We start from the raw sequence: 18,439 nt of genomic DNA, 5'->3' as shown, positions 1-18,439 counted from the left end.
AAAAAAATCACAATAAGCGTATTTTGATTGGTTTGCACAAAAGTTATTGCGTTTACTAACTAAGGGAAAGATTTCTGTCATTTTTGGTGGGTTTTTTTTAACGAGTAATGGCGGCGATCTGCGATTTTTTTTGCGGTACTGCGACATTGCGGCAGACAGATCGGACCCTTGACTGACATTTTTGACACTTTTGGGGTTACCAGTGACATTACTGCAGTAATCAGTGCTATAAATATGCACTGTTACTGTAAAAATGACACTGGCAGGGAAGGGGTTAATTTTATTGGAGAGGGAGGGGTTAATGTATGCCTGGTGCTTACTGACGTGTGTGGGGGGAGGTGACTGAGTGACACAAGGACATATCCAGGGTTCAGCTATGCTGAACCCTGCAATCTGACCCTGCCTGTCACTTAGGAGATCCGCCCGCTTATGTTTACACAGGCGGGCGGATCTCCACACTAGATCCCCGACGATCGGGGAAGAGCAGCGGCGATCGCCGCTGCTCCTCCCCTGGCCCGACTCCCGCTGTGACTGAATACAGCGGGAGCGAGCCTCCAGTGGCTCGCGCACAGCGCAGAGAAAAGGGAGTGTCTGATGACATAGATCTACGTCGTCAGACGATAACGAGCCACTTTGCCGCAGTACTATCAATGTAAGCAGACGGCAAGTGGTTAATATACCCTTTCCGATGTCAACTCCACAAACAAACTTCCCTATATTATCTGTTAGGAGGAGGAGATTGCTGAGCAGTTCTCAGACCAACAGTAGGTGACCATGTGGTTTAACTTAGCAAAGTCATCTATGGTTTTAGAAACAGTACTCAGCGTTTCACAAGGTGGTAATCTACCCTACTCAAACTACACTATCTACCCGCAGGCCCCTCATTCCTGTTTCCATGGTTGTCCTCTACCTGATTCTTTTTTTCATATATTTTGTGAATGTAAGAAGCTAGTTCCTGTCTGCCGGGAGGTATTTAAGTTGTCTACCAAATTGGCTAGTAAACCAGTTAACCTGACCTGGGCAAACTGCTTAATATGTACTGATATTTCTGACTGCCCATATTTTTCTGAGAAGCTCACAGTTTGAGTTGTTGTGCAATGGGCTATTCCATTGAACTGGAAATCTGCTGAGGTTCTCTTTATGAAAGTGATTTTTAGATTAGAGGCTATTATGCTAATAGAAAAAAAAAATCACACTATCCATGACTTTGAATCCCGCTTTTGTGATAAATGGGACCCCTGGTTCTTCTATCGTCTTTTGCCACATAAAAACCCACTATTATCTACGATTTCTGTCATCAGATTTATATTAAACCTCCATTCCTATTATTTACCACCTTTTTATATGCAAATTGTGTAACTATATGATGATATTCACTCTACATGAGCATAAAGTGATTGTAAAGTCTTGTTTTATGTTTAGTTAAAAATAACAAACATGGTATACTTACCTGCTCTGTGAAGTAGTTTTGCAGCGAGCAGCCAAGATTCTTCTCTTCTTGGGTTCATATTTGGTGCTTCTGGCCCCTCCCTCCCGTTGAGTGCCCCCACAGCAAGCAGCCTGCTATGGGGGCACCCGAGCCAAGTCACAGCTCCCTGTGTCCATTCATACAAGGAGCTACGGCCCGGCCCCACCCCCTTTCTCTCCTTATTGGCTGACTGACTTTAATTGGCAGCAGCAGGAGCCAATGGCGCCATGCTGCTGTCTAAGCCAATGAGAAGCAGAGCACTGGGCATCCGAGACACTCTTCCAACATCATTGGATCTAGATGGACCTCAGGTAAGTATAAGAGGGGCAACTGCACACAGAATGCTTTTTATCTTAATGCATAGAATGCATTAAGATAAAAAAACCTTTTGCCTTTACAACCACTTTAACTATAGTACCTTTTCTATTTTTCTTTTGAACTATATCATTTTTGTTTTTACCATAGCTGTCATATATGTTAGTTAACACGACTCGCCGTTATATTTTTGTATAAATTTAGTATATATTCATTTCCTTGTTATCTTTACTCAATAAAAGCTTGTAAGCAATATGTAATACTCACAATTGTAAGCAGCTGGATATTAGTGAAGGCATACAGGTCTGGAATCACTTACACAGTATAAGACCCATAAGTACAGTTTTTTTAAAGACAATTTTTATGCATAACTTCTAGTAAATCAATTAGTCATGTATTCCTAATTATCTGATTACTAAAGAAACCATATGTATAACGGATGGGTCAATGAGCTGGGAAAAGCATGTCGATTAGAAGATCATAGCTCCTGATATCTACTAGCTATGGAAGAGTCCATATTTTCTCACTACAGGTTTTCTTGAATGAGTAAAGTATTTAACTTCAATGTTACTCATCATGGGCAGAGGCAAATAGTCAAATAATCAAACACTGAAAATGAGTTATTTAATCTCTGTAAATCCATTTTACCTTCTACCACAAGTATTAAATGCGCAGCAGCAGTTCAGAATGTGTGTTCAGTGAATATGCATTGTAATTTCCCTTTAAGAGCTCCTGCTGCCTAATGTACAGCAATCAACAGTCTTTCACATTCTGCAATAACGTCATGTTCTATAGTATGCCGCTTGTGTGGCACTCATTATAATCCTAAACATTTTGCTGCTTATGCCAAGGCCAAGCTCCTTTTATTAACAGAAATCACATCATTGTAGCAATTTTTCCTTACAGCTATTCCAATCTTGTCTTGGACAATGAAATTCAATGTTTGCCAAAACTGAAAAATATCTAGGCTAACAACTCAGCTTTTCTTAAGAAATCTCTTAATATCTTTGATCTAACATTCAGTTCAAAGCCAGGACTCCTCTGTCCATGCCAGCTGAGAACCAGCACTTCTGTAGCCTGTAGGCAACCAGCCTGGTGAGACCAAAAAGGTTCATGCCACCTTTGTCCTGTATTACTGTTCTGTAATCAGATTTAGAAAGTATTTGGTTAAGGCTTTTCTTCCAGTTGTGTTAAATGGTTAGTGCAGTTAGAACTGTTATTTAGAGAGTTAAATCACCTAACTCAATCACCTTTTTTCATGGACTGATGGAAAAAAATTATGAACAAGAGTGGTGGTTGTGGGAGGATATCAGTAAGGAAGCTACTGCTCATTTAAGGCTTGCTTAAGATCACCTATACATTCCACAACACTCCTGGAACAATGTTCAATAGGCATGAAAAAAAAAAATGAACAATTTGGTTAAAAAACAGTGAATTCTGTTTAAAAACTTAAATTATTGCATTAGGCATTTTGGATAATCAAACCAGATTTTGAAGCATAATGGAGGGAATATAAAGATGTGGAGATGTTTTCCTCATTCAAAACCTGTGTAGTTAGCAATTAATACATTCCAAGATTGTTTATAAAATCTACCACATAATGTCATGATTTCAATATTTGATGTAGGTCACACATTGCATTTGGGGCATGTACAAATAATGAATACCCATAACACATAATTTGAGGATAGAGTACCTTACGCACAAGGTATTCCATCATTTAAAATTGTCAAGAATTCCTAACATTAGCCCCACTGAAATGATGTATTGCCATCTAAAGCAGGTCATATTAAAGCGGAGTTCTGGCCTTGGGGACGAAATTTAGATAAAAATACCCTCGGGACAGTCAGGGCTAGTACATTCCACAATGGATAGCCTCTGAACTGTCCCAGGTTGCACTTACCTTTTAGAAGAAATACTTACCTTGAAAATTTCTTCTCCAGCGCTGCCATCTCAGGTTTGGGCAGCTGAAGCCAGCGCGATCCTCTTCTGTGTCCTCTTCAGTGACGTCGGAGTTCCAGAATGCCCGGCACCGGCCCCGCTCGTCACTTCCGGTGCAGGTGCAGCATCCCTGCACAGCTTCTGGGCATGCCCAGAAGCTGTTTAGCAGGGAATGAGGCGCCGCACCGGAAGTGAAGAGCGGGGCTGGTGCAGGCGCATTGACTCCTGGGAGCGATGACGTTCAGCTCACAGGAGTCATCGCAAGCCGGAAGTGATGGCGTGGGCCGCGGCCGCAGAGGGAGGAAGTGGAAGGAAGATGAGTATATTTTCTTCCATAACAAGGTGAGTGAACAAAAAAAATTTGGGAGCATCCATTTATTTTTCAGGTGACACTCAGCAAGCGGATGGCCCAAAATCGATTTTTTTCAATTTTGAGGTTGTAACTCCGCTTTAACATTGAAACGAAAAAAATATATTTTTATACAAATATAAGTCAACTTGCCTATTTAATTTTGTATTGCCCTGCTGAGAAATCACAATTGCTGTTGCCCTTTCTTCTACTCCCTTCATTCACTTAAACACATTTTTCAAACAAGCCAAATGCTTGTGTTTGGTGAACCAGGGTACCTGAGGGCAGTCATATTGTATCTGAAAATTCAACCACCTTCTGATATCTATGGACACCTTCAAACTTAATAATAACACTAGACTGTGAAAAGTGAAGACTATAATTTGCATATTTATTATACCTTAATGGATCAGTCTGCTGCAATTACAATGTTCACTTAATACTCAGGTCATGCATTTTCTTCTAAGCAGTTTCTTTTATTGGCTGTATTACAAATTGCTATTATTGCTTGCATATTGTGTGTGTTCTTGTAAGGTTCTTGTACAGAAATTACACGTCAATATCATAGCAACCTGGTACTTTGACCCATACATGCACTTTTCTATATTAAGAGCACATGCCACTGCTTATAAATCCATTAAATCATCCAGCAACATTGAAGAAGCCAAAGTGTTAGCTGTTTGATAATGCCTAATTATTGTATGGTAATTTGTGTGTAAATGTGTAATGTTATGCAGAGAATGCTTATCTGTTATCAGCTCCAGGAATGTTACAGTATAATTTAAAAGTCATTGAAGTGAGCAGACCCATTACTTTTAGAGAGAGATTAATCTTCTTGACACTATTCACATAAGCATGCACGAATATGCGTTCAAAGCACAGTATTTAATTCATTCACTCATTATTATTGATTGGGCATCGCTGTTTTCATTGTGTTGGGAGTTATTTAAAGATTACTATATTATTGATCATAAGACTGAAGATCTAAAACATTATTTCATCTTTACACGTAAAAGGAAATACTTTTATACAGCATTTTGTCTGATAGAGGCATAGGAAGTTATTTTCAATCCACCTTTAAAGTAAACCTGTCACTAAACTGTGTGACATAACCTAAGTATGTGACACTTTTTTTTGTTTAGTTTAACCACTTTACCACCGGAGGATTTTGCTGTCTTACGTCCAGGCCACTTTTTGCGATTCGGCACTGTGCGAATTTAACTGACAATTGCGCGGTCGTACGACACCGTAGCCAAACGAAATTTACGTCCTTTTTTTCCCACAAACAGAGCTTTCTTTTGGTGGTATTTGATCACCTGTGCGATTTTTACTTTTTGCGCTATAAACAAAAAAAGAGCGTTTATTTTGAAAAAATAACAATATTTTTAACTTTTTTTATATGAAATCCCCCCCCAAAAAAATGTAAAAATCAAATTTTTTTTTACATTTTTGGCCAATTTGTTTTCTGCTACCTATGTTTGGTGAAAAAAATCCACAATAAGCGTATTTTGATTGGTTTGCGCACAAGTTATTGCGTTTACTAACTAAGGGAAAGATTTCTGTCATTTTTGGTGTTTTTTTTTTTAACGAGTAATGGCGGCGATCTGCGATTTTTTTTGCGGGACTGCGACATTGCGGCGGACAGATCGGACCCTTGACTGACATTTTTGACACTTTTGGGGGTACCAGTGACATTACTACAGTAATCAGTGCATTACTACAGTAAATATGCACTGTTACTGTAAAAATGACACTGGCAGGGAAGGGGTTAATTTTATTGGAGAGGGAGGGGTTAATGTATGCCAGGTGCTTACTGACGTGTGTGGGGGGAGGTGACTGAGTGACACAAGGACAGATCGCATGTTCAGCTATGCTGAACCATGCTATCTGACCCTGCCTGTCACTTAGGAGATCCGCCCGCTCTGTTTACACAAGCGGGCAGATCTCCAAACTAGATTCCCAGACGATCGGGGAAGAGCAGCGGCGACCGCCGCCGCTCCTCCCCTGGCCCGACTCCCACTGTGACTGAAAACAGCGGGAGCGCGCCGCCTACAGGGGGAGGAGTCCAGCGACGTAGGTCTACGTCGCTGGACGGGATCGTGCCACATTGCCGCAGTAGTGTCAATTTGGGCGGTCGTAAAGTGGTTAAGATTGGGTGGGAGTTGGTTAGACCCGATGTCAAGTTTATATTGTGGTCTGTATCCCTACTGGGAATATTCAACCCTCGATTTGTCCTGATGATCATTGTCACTGAGACAAAAAGTAAGAGGGAAGACAAGATTTTAGATTTGTCAGAGTTTCATATCAGATTTGGGTAAAAGGTCCACTGTGAATTGAACCTATTGCTTTGACCTCCATAAGCTTAAGTTCCAGTTGGGAAGATTTGCTTACCCCTGGTCCCCAGTGACACCTGGCAACCTAAAATGAAAGTAAGGGTGGATATCCACATTGAGGGCATAGGTAGCCAAGTTTATGGGGTTTCTATGTCCCCATTTTGGATATCCATCCTCACTTTCACTTCAGGTTGGTAGGTGTCACTGGGGACAGAAGGTAAGGAAAATCTTCCCAACTGGAACCCAGGCTTATGGAGTAAACAGGAAGCAAGAGAAGTCTAACCCATGGGAACACAGAGAAAGGTAGAAGGTTGAGAATCCTATCAGGTAAAAACCTGATAGGATTCCAACCTGCTACCATACTCTGTCTTCCCATCGGGTAAACTTCCCTTGCTTCCTGTTTACTATTAACCCCTTAACGACTGTACCTCCCGGCCCTTTAAAATGTGACGGGGTTTCTGATCATTTGAGCACCGTGATTGACTGTCACAGCACTCACATGAACGGAAAGCTCCCGATCGCAAGTAGAGATCAGGGGCTTTCCATTATCTTTCCATTAGCCACTGGTAACTGTGCTGGCCGGCACAGCTTTGTTTACATTTTGATACACATATATACGGCCGCTAGGCTTTAAGGCCCATCCGCCGAGAGGCCGCACATATACGTACTCCCGGCAAGTTAATAGGATGGTATGTGAGGGGAACCTCCCTAGTGGAAACACAGACAGCAAAAAAAAAACTAAAAGTGGTTGTGTAACCTTGAGGACTGCTTATAGCAGGGAGTCAATATCAATATCCTTTCTCTATGATGTTTACTTCTCTTTGCTCCTCCATATTACAACTTAGTTATAAAATTTATGTTTTGGTGGTAGACCTGTGGTGTCCCCTGAGTGTTATTTTCAATAGGCTGTAGAGAGCAGTCCGTGGCAGATTGGACAGTCACATGACTGTAACTGGTCACTTGAGCAAGCTCTCCTCCTCTCATACACATTTATGTAGTACAACACTGTGCTTTATAAATCTGCCAGAATTTTTTTATAGCAGTATTATGGAGGTTAGCCCATATCAGGACTAGGGGCCCCATAATCAGGGCCCCTTGTGCTCTTAGTAGTAGAATGTAGAATATACAATTACTCATTTATTTGCATAACATAACTCTCATTCAGCAACAACACCTGGAGGACCTTGCATAGCATCAATAGAAAAGTTTTAGTTGTGACCTATATTTAACCTGTGCTGTGTATCTCATTTACACGTCTGCGTGGTCTGCTTCCAGATGGAAACAATGGGAGCGCCAGCTGTAGCGCTTAAGGGATTTCTGCTGCCACTTTGTTTGTTAATATTCTTTGTCAGCTTGCTATGTTTTCTCTCATTGCAAATTAAACTAACTTAAAATCCACGACTATCCAAAAAACTCCAAACATCAGTTAAAAGGAACTTCCACTGAGGTAACATGGGAGGTCCATTGCAGACCTTACCTTCCAAAAGTGCAAGTTGCTTGGCTTCCATGCTTAGCCAGTGGCTTTAATATTTTATAAATTACTGGACTTGGACCACTATGCAGATCCGGAGTTCTTACTTTGTTATGACTTCACTGGCTGCATGTTTGTTCCAAGGCAGCAGGACAGTGACTCAAAAAATACTTACACAGTTGGGCAACAACCATTTTTTGAAGGAGGTAAGCAATGGCAGCCTGGATATTTACAAAGGAAACAGACTCAGAGAGACTGAGATTCTAAAATAAATGAATCAAAATAGAAACAAAGCCATTTTTTAAATTTTGGATAGAATATGGAAAGGCTATTTTATTTGCCATCTGATTTCCCTTCACTTCCTGTTCGAATAGCCACAACAGGAAGTTGTGTGCAAGGTGAGAAAAAGCTGTTCTTAAAGTAGAACTATAGACTTGTTTTTTGTTCATTTTTGAGTAAGGGAGTGTTAGCCAAACAGGAAGTGACAAGAAATCCCCGAAAATTGAGGGAATATTTTGGGGACCCCAAGGTCATCAGGGCTAGAGTCCCCATTGGAAGATTTCCCTTCTAATACTTTTCTGGGGACAACCCAAAATTAGTGATTTTCTTTTACTTTCACTTTCAATGATAACAGTAAATAGGACAAATAGAGAGGGTGAATCTCCTTAACGGGGACACAGACAGCAATAAAAACTGACAGGTGTTCTAATCCAATATAATAAATATTAGAATGACACATATGGTGACCGTCCACCACCAATGGGTGAAAAACCTGCTCCCCTCCACTTTTGACCCCACAACAGAGCCCAACAAGCACCAACACCAATCCTCCTTCGTGTGTCTTGGACAGAAAAGCTTCTCTTCTATATCCTCTCACGATAGACACTAAGCAGTCAGCCCACCCATATATTATAAAACACAAGAACAAGACCTATAGTGCTTTCTGTCTCTAACTTTATTATCAAAAAAGTGGGTATAAAACTTACAAATTTCTTGAAAAATGCATGCAAAAGTACACTTGTTCCTGGAGAATGATGTCTAGGGCTCGGCTCCTCCCACCTATATGCCTCCCTAAGTTCCAAATGTGCATTTGGAGTCTGCAGAGCATTGCACCCATGATCAATGGATAGTGGGTACAATGTCAGGCTCCTGCACACACTGCCTAGAGCTCTCTGCCCATTCCTCTGTGAGTAAATGATGGGGTTGTACGGGTGGAGCCCAGTACACCTGTGCTGTTTTCAAAATGTAAACGCGGCACTTTCCCAGCCACTGTCACTGAGAGAGGAGCTCTGGCAGCAGTAAGCGAGTTGATAGGAGCATGTTTCATATTACATCCTATGGGTATAACATGCAACGTGCTGCTAAAGGTAAGGTAAGCCTTATTATAGGCTTATCTATAGGTACAAACATTAGAGGGGAGTTTACAACCACTTTAATAACCATACCCATGGATACAGTTCTTTAAAGGGTAACTCAATTTTCATGGGAAAAAATAGCAAAAAAAATATGATAATTTAGCGTATACAATTGCGAAACAAGTCATATTGTAATTGAATGTTATTAAAATTACCTTTCCTTTACAATCTGCAGCTCTGAAACATACTGGAAAATGCAATGCAATATGGCTACCTGGAGGTATTCTGTACACAGAATGCCCCCCAGAAACATAATTTCCTGCTTGTGTAATTGGCTCACTGATTTTCCCAGAAGTCTGCACTTAGCTACAAATCATATTTTTGGCGACCCCCGCAACAAAAATATCATTTTTAGTCAGATATTCCCAATAAGAAATCATGTCTAAAGGGATGCAGACATTGCAATTTTCCTAATAAGAGCTCTGCAGGTGCAGCAGCTGATTGATAATTATGAAACCCATCCCATTAGACTCACTGAGCACATGGGCACAGAGAACCAAAAAGTGATTTACTCAAAAAAATAAAAGGTAGGAATCTGCAACAAAGGTTGTTATAATCCTTGGAATGTACAGAGATCACTAATAGAGCTTAGTCACTGTACAACCAGTGTAGAGAAGCACAATTGTAAGTGAATTTACTGTAAGCTATAGCCTGTACGTGCGTGTATGCTAAATACCATGACGATTTTGATGTGGCTGTCCATGTATTATTTTGTAATGGTGTACACGTATACTTCTTAGTAAATCATGCCCACAGTCCTGCATTGTGAGACAGAGCAATCAAGCACAGTCATTGTTTGAATAATGTAAATCAAAGTGAACAGATGATTTTCATTAACCACTTGCCGACTGCCGCCCGACTATATACGTCGGCGGTCAGCCCCTCCCAGGCAAAGTGACGTACCGGTACGTCACTAGCCTTGGAGCGAATAGGGGGTGAGCGCGCGCCGCCGGTCACTCGCGATCGTCGGGTGGAGAGGGAGAAAGGCAGGCGGCTGATGTAAACAAAGCCGCCTGTCACTCTCCTCTGTGTAAAAGCACTGATCACTCTGTCCTGCTATGTAGGACCGTTGATCTGTGCTGTTACACACAAAGCCACATCCAATCACAGTAAGAAAAACGCCCCCTTAACCCCTCCCTCTCCAATAAAGTTAACCCCTTCCATCCCAGTGTCATTTTTACAGTAACAGTGCATATGTATAGCACTGATTAATGTAGTAATGTCACTGGTACCCCCAAAAGTGTCAAAAATGTCAGTCAAGGGTCCAATCTGTCCGCCGCAATGTCGCAGTACCGCAAATCGCAGATTGCCGCCATTACTCGTTAAAAAAAAAAAACAATAAAAATGACAAAAATCTTTCCCTAAAGCCCCGTACACACGCACCGATTGTTGGCCGTAAATTTTCGGCCAACGTCCGATCGGCCGATTGTCGGCTTGTTAGTATGATGCTTCCGACAACCGACTGCGACTTTTCGGCCGAACAAAATCTGGTGTGCATGCTATAAAATTTTTGTTGGCCGTCACCAGAATGGCCGATTGTTCGTCAGTCAGTACAGATTTCGGCCGACAAAAGTCAGATGAGCAAGACTGGGCATGCTCAGAGAAGAAAAAACACACGGAAAGTAGACCAGAACATGACATCACTTCTGCAGTTGGTTGTTGTTGGCCGACAAAATTCGTGTGCAGTCTAGAGCACATTTCAACCAACACAACAACACTGGACAAAAGACGGCCGACAATCGGTGCGTGTGTACGAGGCATTAGTTAGTAAACGCAATAACTTTTGCACAAACCAATCAAAATACGCTTTTTGCAATTTTTTTTACCAAACATATGTAGCAGAAAACAAATTGGCCTAAAATGTTAAAAAATTTTGATTTTTACAATTTATTTGGGGGGAATTTGATATAAAAAAATGTGAAAAATATTGTTATTTTTGCAAAATTGTCGCTCTTTTTTTGTTTATAGCGTATGATCAAAAAATTGCACAGGTGATCGCACAGGTGATCAAATACCACCAAAAGAAAGCTCTGTTTGTGGGAAAAAAAGGACGTAAATTTCATTTGGGTACAGCGTCGCACGACTGCGCAATTGTCCGTTAAAGTCACGCAGTGCCGAATCGCAAAATAGGCCCTGGTCAGGAAGGGGGTAAAATCTTCCGGGGCTTCAGTGTTTAAGTAAGTGCATGTTATTTAGTATTTGGGGTTGATTTACTAAAGTCAAATAGACTGTTCACTTTGCAAGTGAATTTTTCCCAAAGTTTAGTGAATGAGGTCACTTTGCTGACTTCCATCATCCAATTATGTGCAGAAATTTTTTTTTTTTTCTAAACTTTCCTTGCACTTGATTGGGTAGTCAAAATATATTTTTAGCACATTCACTAAGTTAAAATTATCCTTGCAAAGTTAACAGCCTATTGGCTTTTAGTTAATCAAAACTAGAGCCTTAAGTAACTGAGCAACCAACACAATTTCAGTTCACTGTAGTAAGAATAATTAGGTGAATATTTCTGATTTTATTGAAGACTGTACTTTCCACTACCTTATTGCTCTTTTGCATTCCATTCTTGAAGAGTCAGTTAGTGTTTAGTGAGATACTGTACACATGGAATTAGCTGACGATTAATGCTTCTGGTACACCCTGATCTGCACATCATTATCTGCATTTAAGACAAATACCCAATGCTGCTGCTGTGCTTGTAGAATGTTCACAATGGGATGAAAAAGTTTGCCTGCTGAGACGAAGGCTTGTTTTGTATGATATGGATGTTTGAAATGATGACAATGGAAAATACTATTTTAGAAAATGCTGCTTATTTCCTTTGGATTGCAGCTTCAGATGAATGGATGTTTAACTATATCTGTTGCTAACAGGGTCTCTTTAAGACAAGTGAACCATGATAAGATAGCAGTCAGTTTTTGCAATGCTCATTAGGGGTCCTGGAATTTTAATAGATATATTTATTCATTTATTTATGCTTTTAATAATGTTTCATGAATTGATTTTAATACCAATAAAGGTGCTGCAGCCATTTGAATTCCATTCTTGCTGTATTTGTGGTTATTTTTATATATAATATTTTAGGATAATATTTTGTGTGATGGCGCGACCTACAATCCCATGTTAAGTGGGCACAGCTCAAGGGCCCATGGTATGGGATTGTGGTCGCAACAAGTTTCAATTTATTTTAATAATGAAAAAAAAAAAAAAATCAGGTTATGTATAGCTTAAAATCCTAAGGACACGGGTCACGGGTAGCTGTAGTGGGAAACATGTGCACTTCAGGAATGTTCGGCACTTTTTCGGGGGGGCTATATAAACCCCCTCATGACTGACCCCTTCACAGTTGTCATCTTGGCAAGCTCCCCTCCCTCCCACCCGTCATGGCACCTCTTATGTGGTTTTGTCACCCTTGGATCAAGGGGGGACTTTGCTTAAATAAATTATTCATGTTTTATCGCTCGAGTTCTATTACTGGGTGATATTTAAAGGTTTTAATATTTTAAGTATTAATAGATATATTTATTCATTTATTTATGCTTTTAATAAAGTTTAATGAATTGATTTTAATACCAATAAAGGTGCCGCGTCCATTTGAATTCCATTCTTGCTGTATGTGTGGTTATTTTTATATATAATGTTTTAGGATAACATTTTGTGTGATGGATACGACCTACAAATCCCATGTATGGAGAAAACATCCAACTGCAAGCAAAAAAAAATTTTTTTTAGAGTGAAAGAAAAGATGGACCCTCTGTCATTTTTTACTGTAGCCTATTTCCCCAGTGGGGGATTCCAATTGCTCCCTTAAAGGCCATATGTGTGCGCAGTTTATAGCATTAGGGTGTGCACCCCAAAACTCAAACACATATGTGTGTGTCTACATGTATATGGCTCGGTACATTAATCTCCCTGCTGTCACAGTAAAAGAAGTGCATAAGCACTTCTCCTATGGTATAGCCAGTAAGAGTGAGATCTTTCCCATCTCCCCATCGGTACACAGGACGATAATGCAAATTTGCACTAGGTGGTTTGGGTGTGCCCAGGCACATCCGGCACACCCTGTGCGCACGCCTATGTATAAGGTCAGTGGAACAGTAGGAGGAAATCTCGCATACACAGACAGAATGAAACAAGGTTCTAGAATGCGCAGTTACAGAATCTTTAAAAAATAAGATCACCGAGGAAGTGCTAATAAAAAAAAGACAGTGTCTATACGTACTGGAGCTGCAGCTTTAATACATTGTAGTAACTATAGAATGCTTTGCTGAGCTCTTAGCTATAGTTTACACTTATAGTTGGCGGACAGTAAAAGCAGATGGTTGAGCAAGGTTTTTTTTTGTTTTTAAGCTATAAAATATTGACTCTTACTAGTGCTCAGATGTGGTTTCAGCTTTCTGTAGAAGGGGCATGGCAGAAAAACATCTGCCGATTGGCATCTGATCATCGCTTGTAGCCAATGGCTGTGAGCCCTGACTTATGTGTTCTGGCGGGGGGGGGGGGGGGGGTGCAGTCCGCTTCTCAGAACACAATAGTTCAACCGGTAGATCACTGTACTAACATCGGATAGTTAGTACATCAAGTTCATCCCAAACTCCTCAGCTTTTTTAATTCAGCCCGCTGTGTTGAATGAAGAAAAACTGATAGTGTGTACCAGGCTTTAGAATGGCTAAGCACCATCTTAACTTGTTTATTGCCATTACAATAGTTTATTTAAAGCGGTTCTAAGGTCTAAACATTCTGTGCATTAAGGTAAAAACATTTCCAGTAGCAGAAATTCCCCCTCCTATACTTATCCCACTCAATCCAGTGCTTTGCCTGTCCGTAGTGTCTCTCTTCTCTCCCCTAACAAGGGAATGGGAGGCGGGGCTGAGCTACACTGTGTGTGTCTATGGATGCAGGCAGCACAGCTCAGGATTGAGCCTGCATGAAAGTGGCTTTCTATGGGGGTACATGGAGAAGATGAGGAGCCAAGAACGCCAGTGGGGGACCCTAGAAAGGAAGGTTTGGGGCTGCTCTGTGCACTTCTATTGCACAGAGTAGGTAAATATAACATGTTATATAACAAAAAAAATAAATAAATACAACTTTATGATCACTTTAATCTTTAATCCACTCATCCAGAAAGACATAATTGTAATCTAGAATTATTTTTTTCTGGTATTATAGGAATGTTTTATCCTACTGTGATTTAGCTGGGGTGAAAACTTTTCTCAAAGAAGAAAAGATGTTGAATGTTAGTTATGAACTGGATTAGATGCCATTTCCCTTTGGCTGAACTACAGTATTTATGCTGTGCTAAATACAGCAGCTCTGTGAGAAGACAGTACATTATGGGTGATTGCAAGAACAGCGCTGATTATAGCACAATGCTGCTGAAGCTCCATAAAGCAGTAATTAGCTCACCTCGTGATGATAATACATTCTACATTGAGGTCCTGTACTATAGCTAGATTATAACACATATTATCTTGTAGTCCATTCAATTTTCCATAATATCTGAATATATGTACATTTAGATTTTGCTACCATAATTCACTTTAAGCTTGTATAAAGTTTGTGATCATGAAAAAATTAAATATTTGCACCGGAAGCCCGAAGATAGTTAAAGAGAATGCTTGTCAGAACAAAGTTTAGTCATAATGTCTGCGAGATGAAAAGTGTTTTCACCTGCTTGTGCTTTTTGTTTGGGATGCCGTCTTTGGCAATACAAGAGGAGCTCTACAAAGATCTGGACCTGTGGCAGGAAAATCATTCTGTCTCCGACCATGCCTAGTTTCTGTATGTGGTGGATCAAAAACTAGCCTTTGATATAGACCGTGGGTGTCACATGTGTTGTTAGCCGCTAGGACAATCATCCTGCGTAAATAGAAGACGGTAGTCTCCCCCAATCTGTCGGAGGTAATTTCCCTACTTAGGCTTAACTATCAGTACGAGAAAGCACTGGCGGTCAACTCTATGACACTGTCGAAATTTAGAAAATACTGGGACTTTTGGTCCACTTTTTGAAAGCCATTATCTTTACTGCTGATATAATTTTGTTTATTGTTACCCAATCCCATACTTGTTAATGTATTCTACAACATCACTGTTGCTTGTTGTTGATGTTTGCCAATGCAAATTGTTCGTTTGCCAATGCAAATTTGTTTGTTTGTATTGTTGAAAATCTAATAAAAATTATTTACAAAAAAAAAAAAAAAACTAGCCTTTGCATAAAATTTTCTTTCTTAGACCAAAACAGAAACAACTTCTTTTGTATTTACACAGACTAGCTTTGCTCTCAAGAAGAGGGCTTGTTCCTTAACGGTTCCCGACCGGCCGCTGCCTATTTATTGCGGCAATGTGGCTCTGCTGCGCAAATCAACATAAATCTAGGTTGGTCACAAGAAGGCAGCTAGGGGGCGAGCATGTGCCGTCCCCGGCGTGCTCCCGCCCCCACTCAGCAGCGAGGAAGGCGATGCAGCGGGCAGGCGGCTCTGGTTGCCACCTGACATCCACGATCATTCCCCCGCTGAGAGAGAAGAACGGGTAAACACAGCTGACCGCTCTTCTCCCTGGAATGATCACAGAGCCCCTGTAAACCTTCTATATAAGATCACAGGTCTCTATGATCATTTCACAAGCCCCCCACAGTTAGAATCACTCCCCTAGGCTCACATTTAACCCCCTGATCACCCACAATGGTAACCCCTTCCCTGCCAGTGTCATTATTACAGTAACAGTGCATATTTTTAGCACTGATTACTGTAGTAATGTCAGTGGTCCCCCCAAAAGTGTCAAAAATGTCAGTTAGGGGTCCGATCTGTCCGCCGCAATGTCGCAGTCCCGCTAAAAATCGCCGATCATCGCCATTACTAATAAAAATTAAAAAAAAAACAACAATAAAAATGACATAAATCTTTCCAATAGTTAGCAGACGCGATAACTGTTCTGCAAACCAATCAAAATACACTTATTGCATTTTTTTAACTAAAATATGTAGCAGAAAACAAATTGGCCTAAAATGTTAAAAAATTTTGATTTTTAATTTTTTTTTTCGAGAATATGAGAATATCATATAGCAGAATGTGAAAAATATTGTTTTTTTTCAGAATTGTTGCTCTTTTTTTGTTTATAGAGCAAAAAATAAAAATTGCACAGGTGATCAAATACCACCAAAAGAAAGCTCTATATGTGGGAAAAAAAGGACATCCATTTTATTTTAAGTACAGCGTAGCACGACTGTGCAATAGTCCGTTAAAATAACGCAGTGCCGAATCGCAAAATATGGCCTGGTCATTAAGGGGGCAAATCTTCCGGTCCAGAAGTGGTTAAACCTGCAGGTCTGATGGATGTCAGGGTCTTATGAGTTTTATTTCTAAATAAGGACCATCTTTCCACTTGGATGTACACCACTGGTTAGTCTATGGTTTTTGTGAATATGCATTTGTTTGGTTTTAACTTTAATAAAAAGTTGTTGGCATTGAACTAGGTCTCTGTGCCCTTTTGTTCTGTTTCCTTTGTATGAAATTGAGTTCAATTTGACAAATTTTGCCAGTCCCCTACTGGTCTTCAGGATGGGTGAGTCACCAAAATGAGGTCACATGCCATGCCTAAAAGTTGACGGAGTTTACAGCCTTCCTATATTCTATCCAAAGAAAGAATAACGTTTAGTCTGGGGTTGGGTTGGGTTTCAACTCATCTAGCTGAGTTTAACTCATTTCTGAAATAAAAACGTTCAAATGTCAAAAATCAGATTGCCATGGGCAACAAAGACAGTTGTTATTGCAATCACCTTGGTAAATGAGGCCTAATATGTAACACATTTCTTAGTGACTTATAGTACTAACCAAACTTGCATCTCATAGATTTTTATTTTTTGTATAATTATTCACTTATGTTTATTGATATGTGTTGCCATCTGTTTGTTTTGCATTTCAGATCTATGCAATCCAAACCCCTGTCATAATGGTGGAATATGTGAAATCAGCGAAGCATTTCGCGGTGATACGTTTATTGGATATGTCTGCAAATGTCCCCGTGGGTTTAATGGAATCCACTGCCAGCATAGTAAGTCATTTTATTGTGATTCTGTGTTATTTCTGGAATTAAAACTGCTCACAATTAACCAAAAACCTTATTAAATTGTGGTATGACTTATAATGATGAGCCATAAAATAAGTGGGCCCAAGAGGTTTCGACTGCAAAGATTTTTGATAGCTGCAAGAAAGCTTCTGCAAAATGTAAGATAATTGAACATTTTGTAATTCTGGTATTTTTAAAATTCTATATATAAGTTTAAAGTGGCATTAAACCAAAACATGTGCTATATTGCAGCTTACCAATCCTTAGATGTGGTGGCTGTGTTAGTTTTCTGTTTTTAGGCTTTTTTTCCCTTTGTTTCAACTTGGTGATCTAGCCATTAACACACCTCCTGCATTAGAGTGCCTCAATCTGGATGAAGGAGCACAGGGGCACCTTTGGACAGCAGCATTTTCAGTCCAGTCCAGGGGTTTAGAAGTACTTGTGGATTTAAACACCCTAACAAATTGAAGCTAAACTCCAAATAATATTTTATAAGCAGTTGCAGTAAACAGTTCCTAATTGATATAACTTGGACTTCCTGCATGGTGTTCTGTGCATCCCCGTGTGAACAAACTCAGCCCTCGCATGGGCGTGCACTTCACATAGTATTAAACCCAAAATCAAAAAAATGTACTATATAGAAACTTACCAATCATTAGATGTCGTGGCTGCATCATTTTTTTTTTTTTATTAGGTTTTTTTCATCTGGTGATCTATAATAAAACACCTCCTATATTAGAGTGCCCAAGCCCTAGTAGATTTAAATTCATTACAAAACTGAAGCCAAACTCCAGCTAATAATATATAATCACTTACAGCAGTTTTTTTTTCCTTTTTCGATAAAGGTTTTACATAAAACCTTTACATTTAAATAAAAGCTGATCATTGCAAGAATCCCTATCAGTGGTAAATGGTTTACCTTATCTGTGTAACTGATAGATTCTGCTAAACAGCTTGTTCTTTTGAAAAAAAAAAAAAAAAATTACTTACTGGCTGGATTACCATATGGAAATATAATAAAGAGACAATTGAGTACTGTCCGTGATACTTTTTTTTTTTCTTTTTTTGCACAAACATACAATA

At 39.9% G+C, this 18,439-nt stretch overlaps 1 protein-coding gene across 2 annotated transcripts in view; it reads left to right on the top strand.

The window, feature by feature from the left end:
• Positions 1-18,439, top strand: part of EDIL3 (EGF like repeats and discoidin domains 3) — a 960,591-nt gene that overhangs the window by 405,847 nt on the left and 536,305 nt on the right. For both annotated transcript variants that reach the window (XM_082243154.1, XM_082243153.1), the window contains exon 4: positions 17,213-17,341. In XM_082243154.1, the coding sequence (XP_082099280.1) occupies positions 17,213-17,341 (129 nt within the window). The remainder of the gene's footprint in view (positions 1-17,212; positions 17,342-18,439) is intronic.

This window comes from Pelophylax lessonae (assembly GCF_965119305.1).
Source record: "Pelophylax lessonae genome assembly, chromosome: 1".
In the NCBI taxonomy this organism is placed as follows: domain Eukaryota; kingdom Metazoa; phylum Chordata; class Amphibia; order Anura; family Ranidae; genus Pelophylax; species Pelophylax lessonae.
Note: the sequence above shows the minus strand (reverse complement) of the source record. Positions and strands in the feature narration are given on the sequence as shown.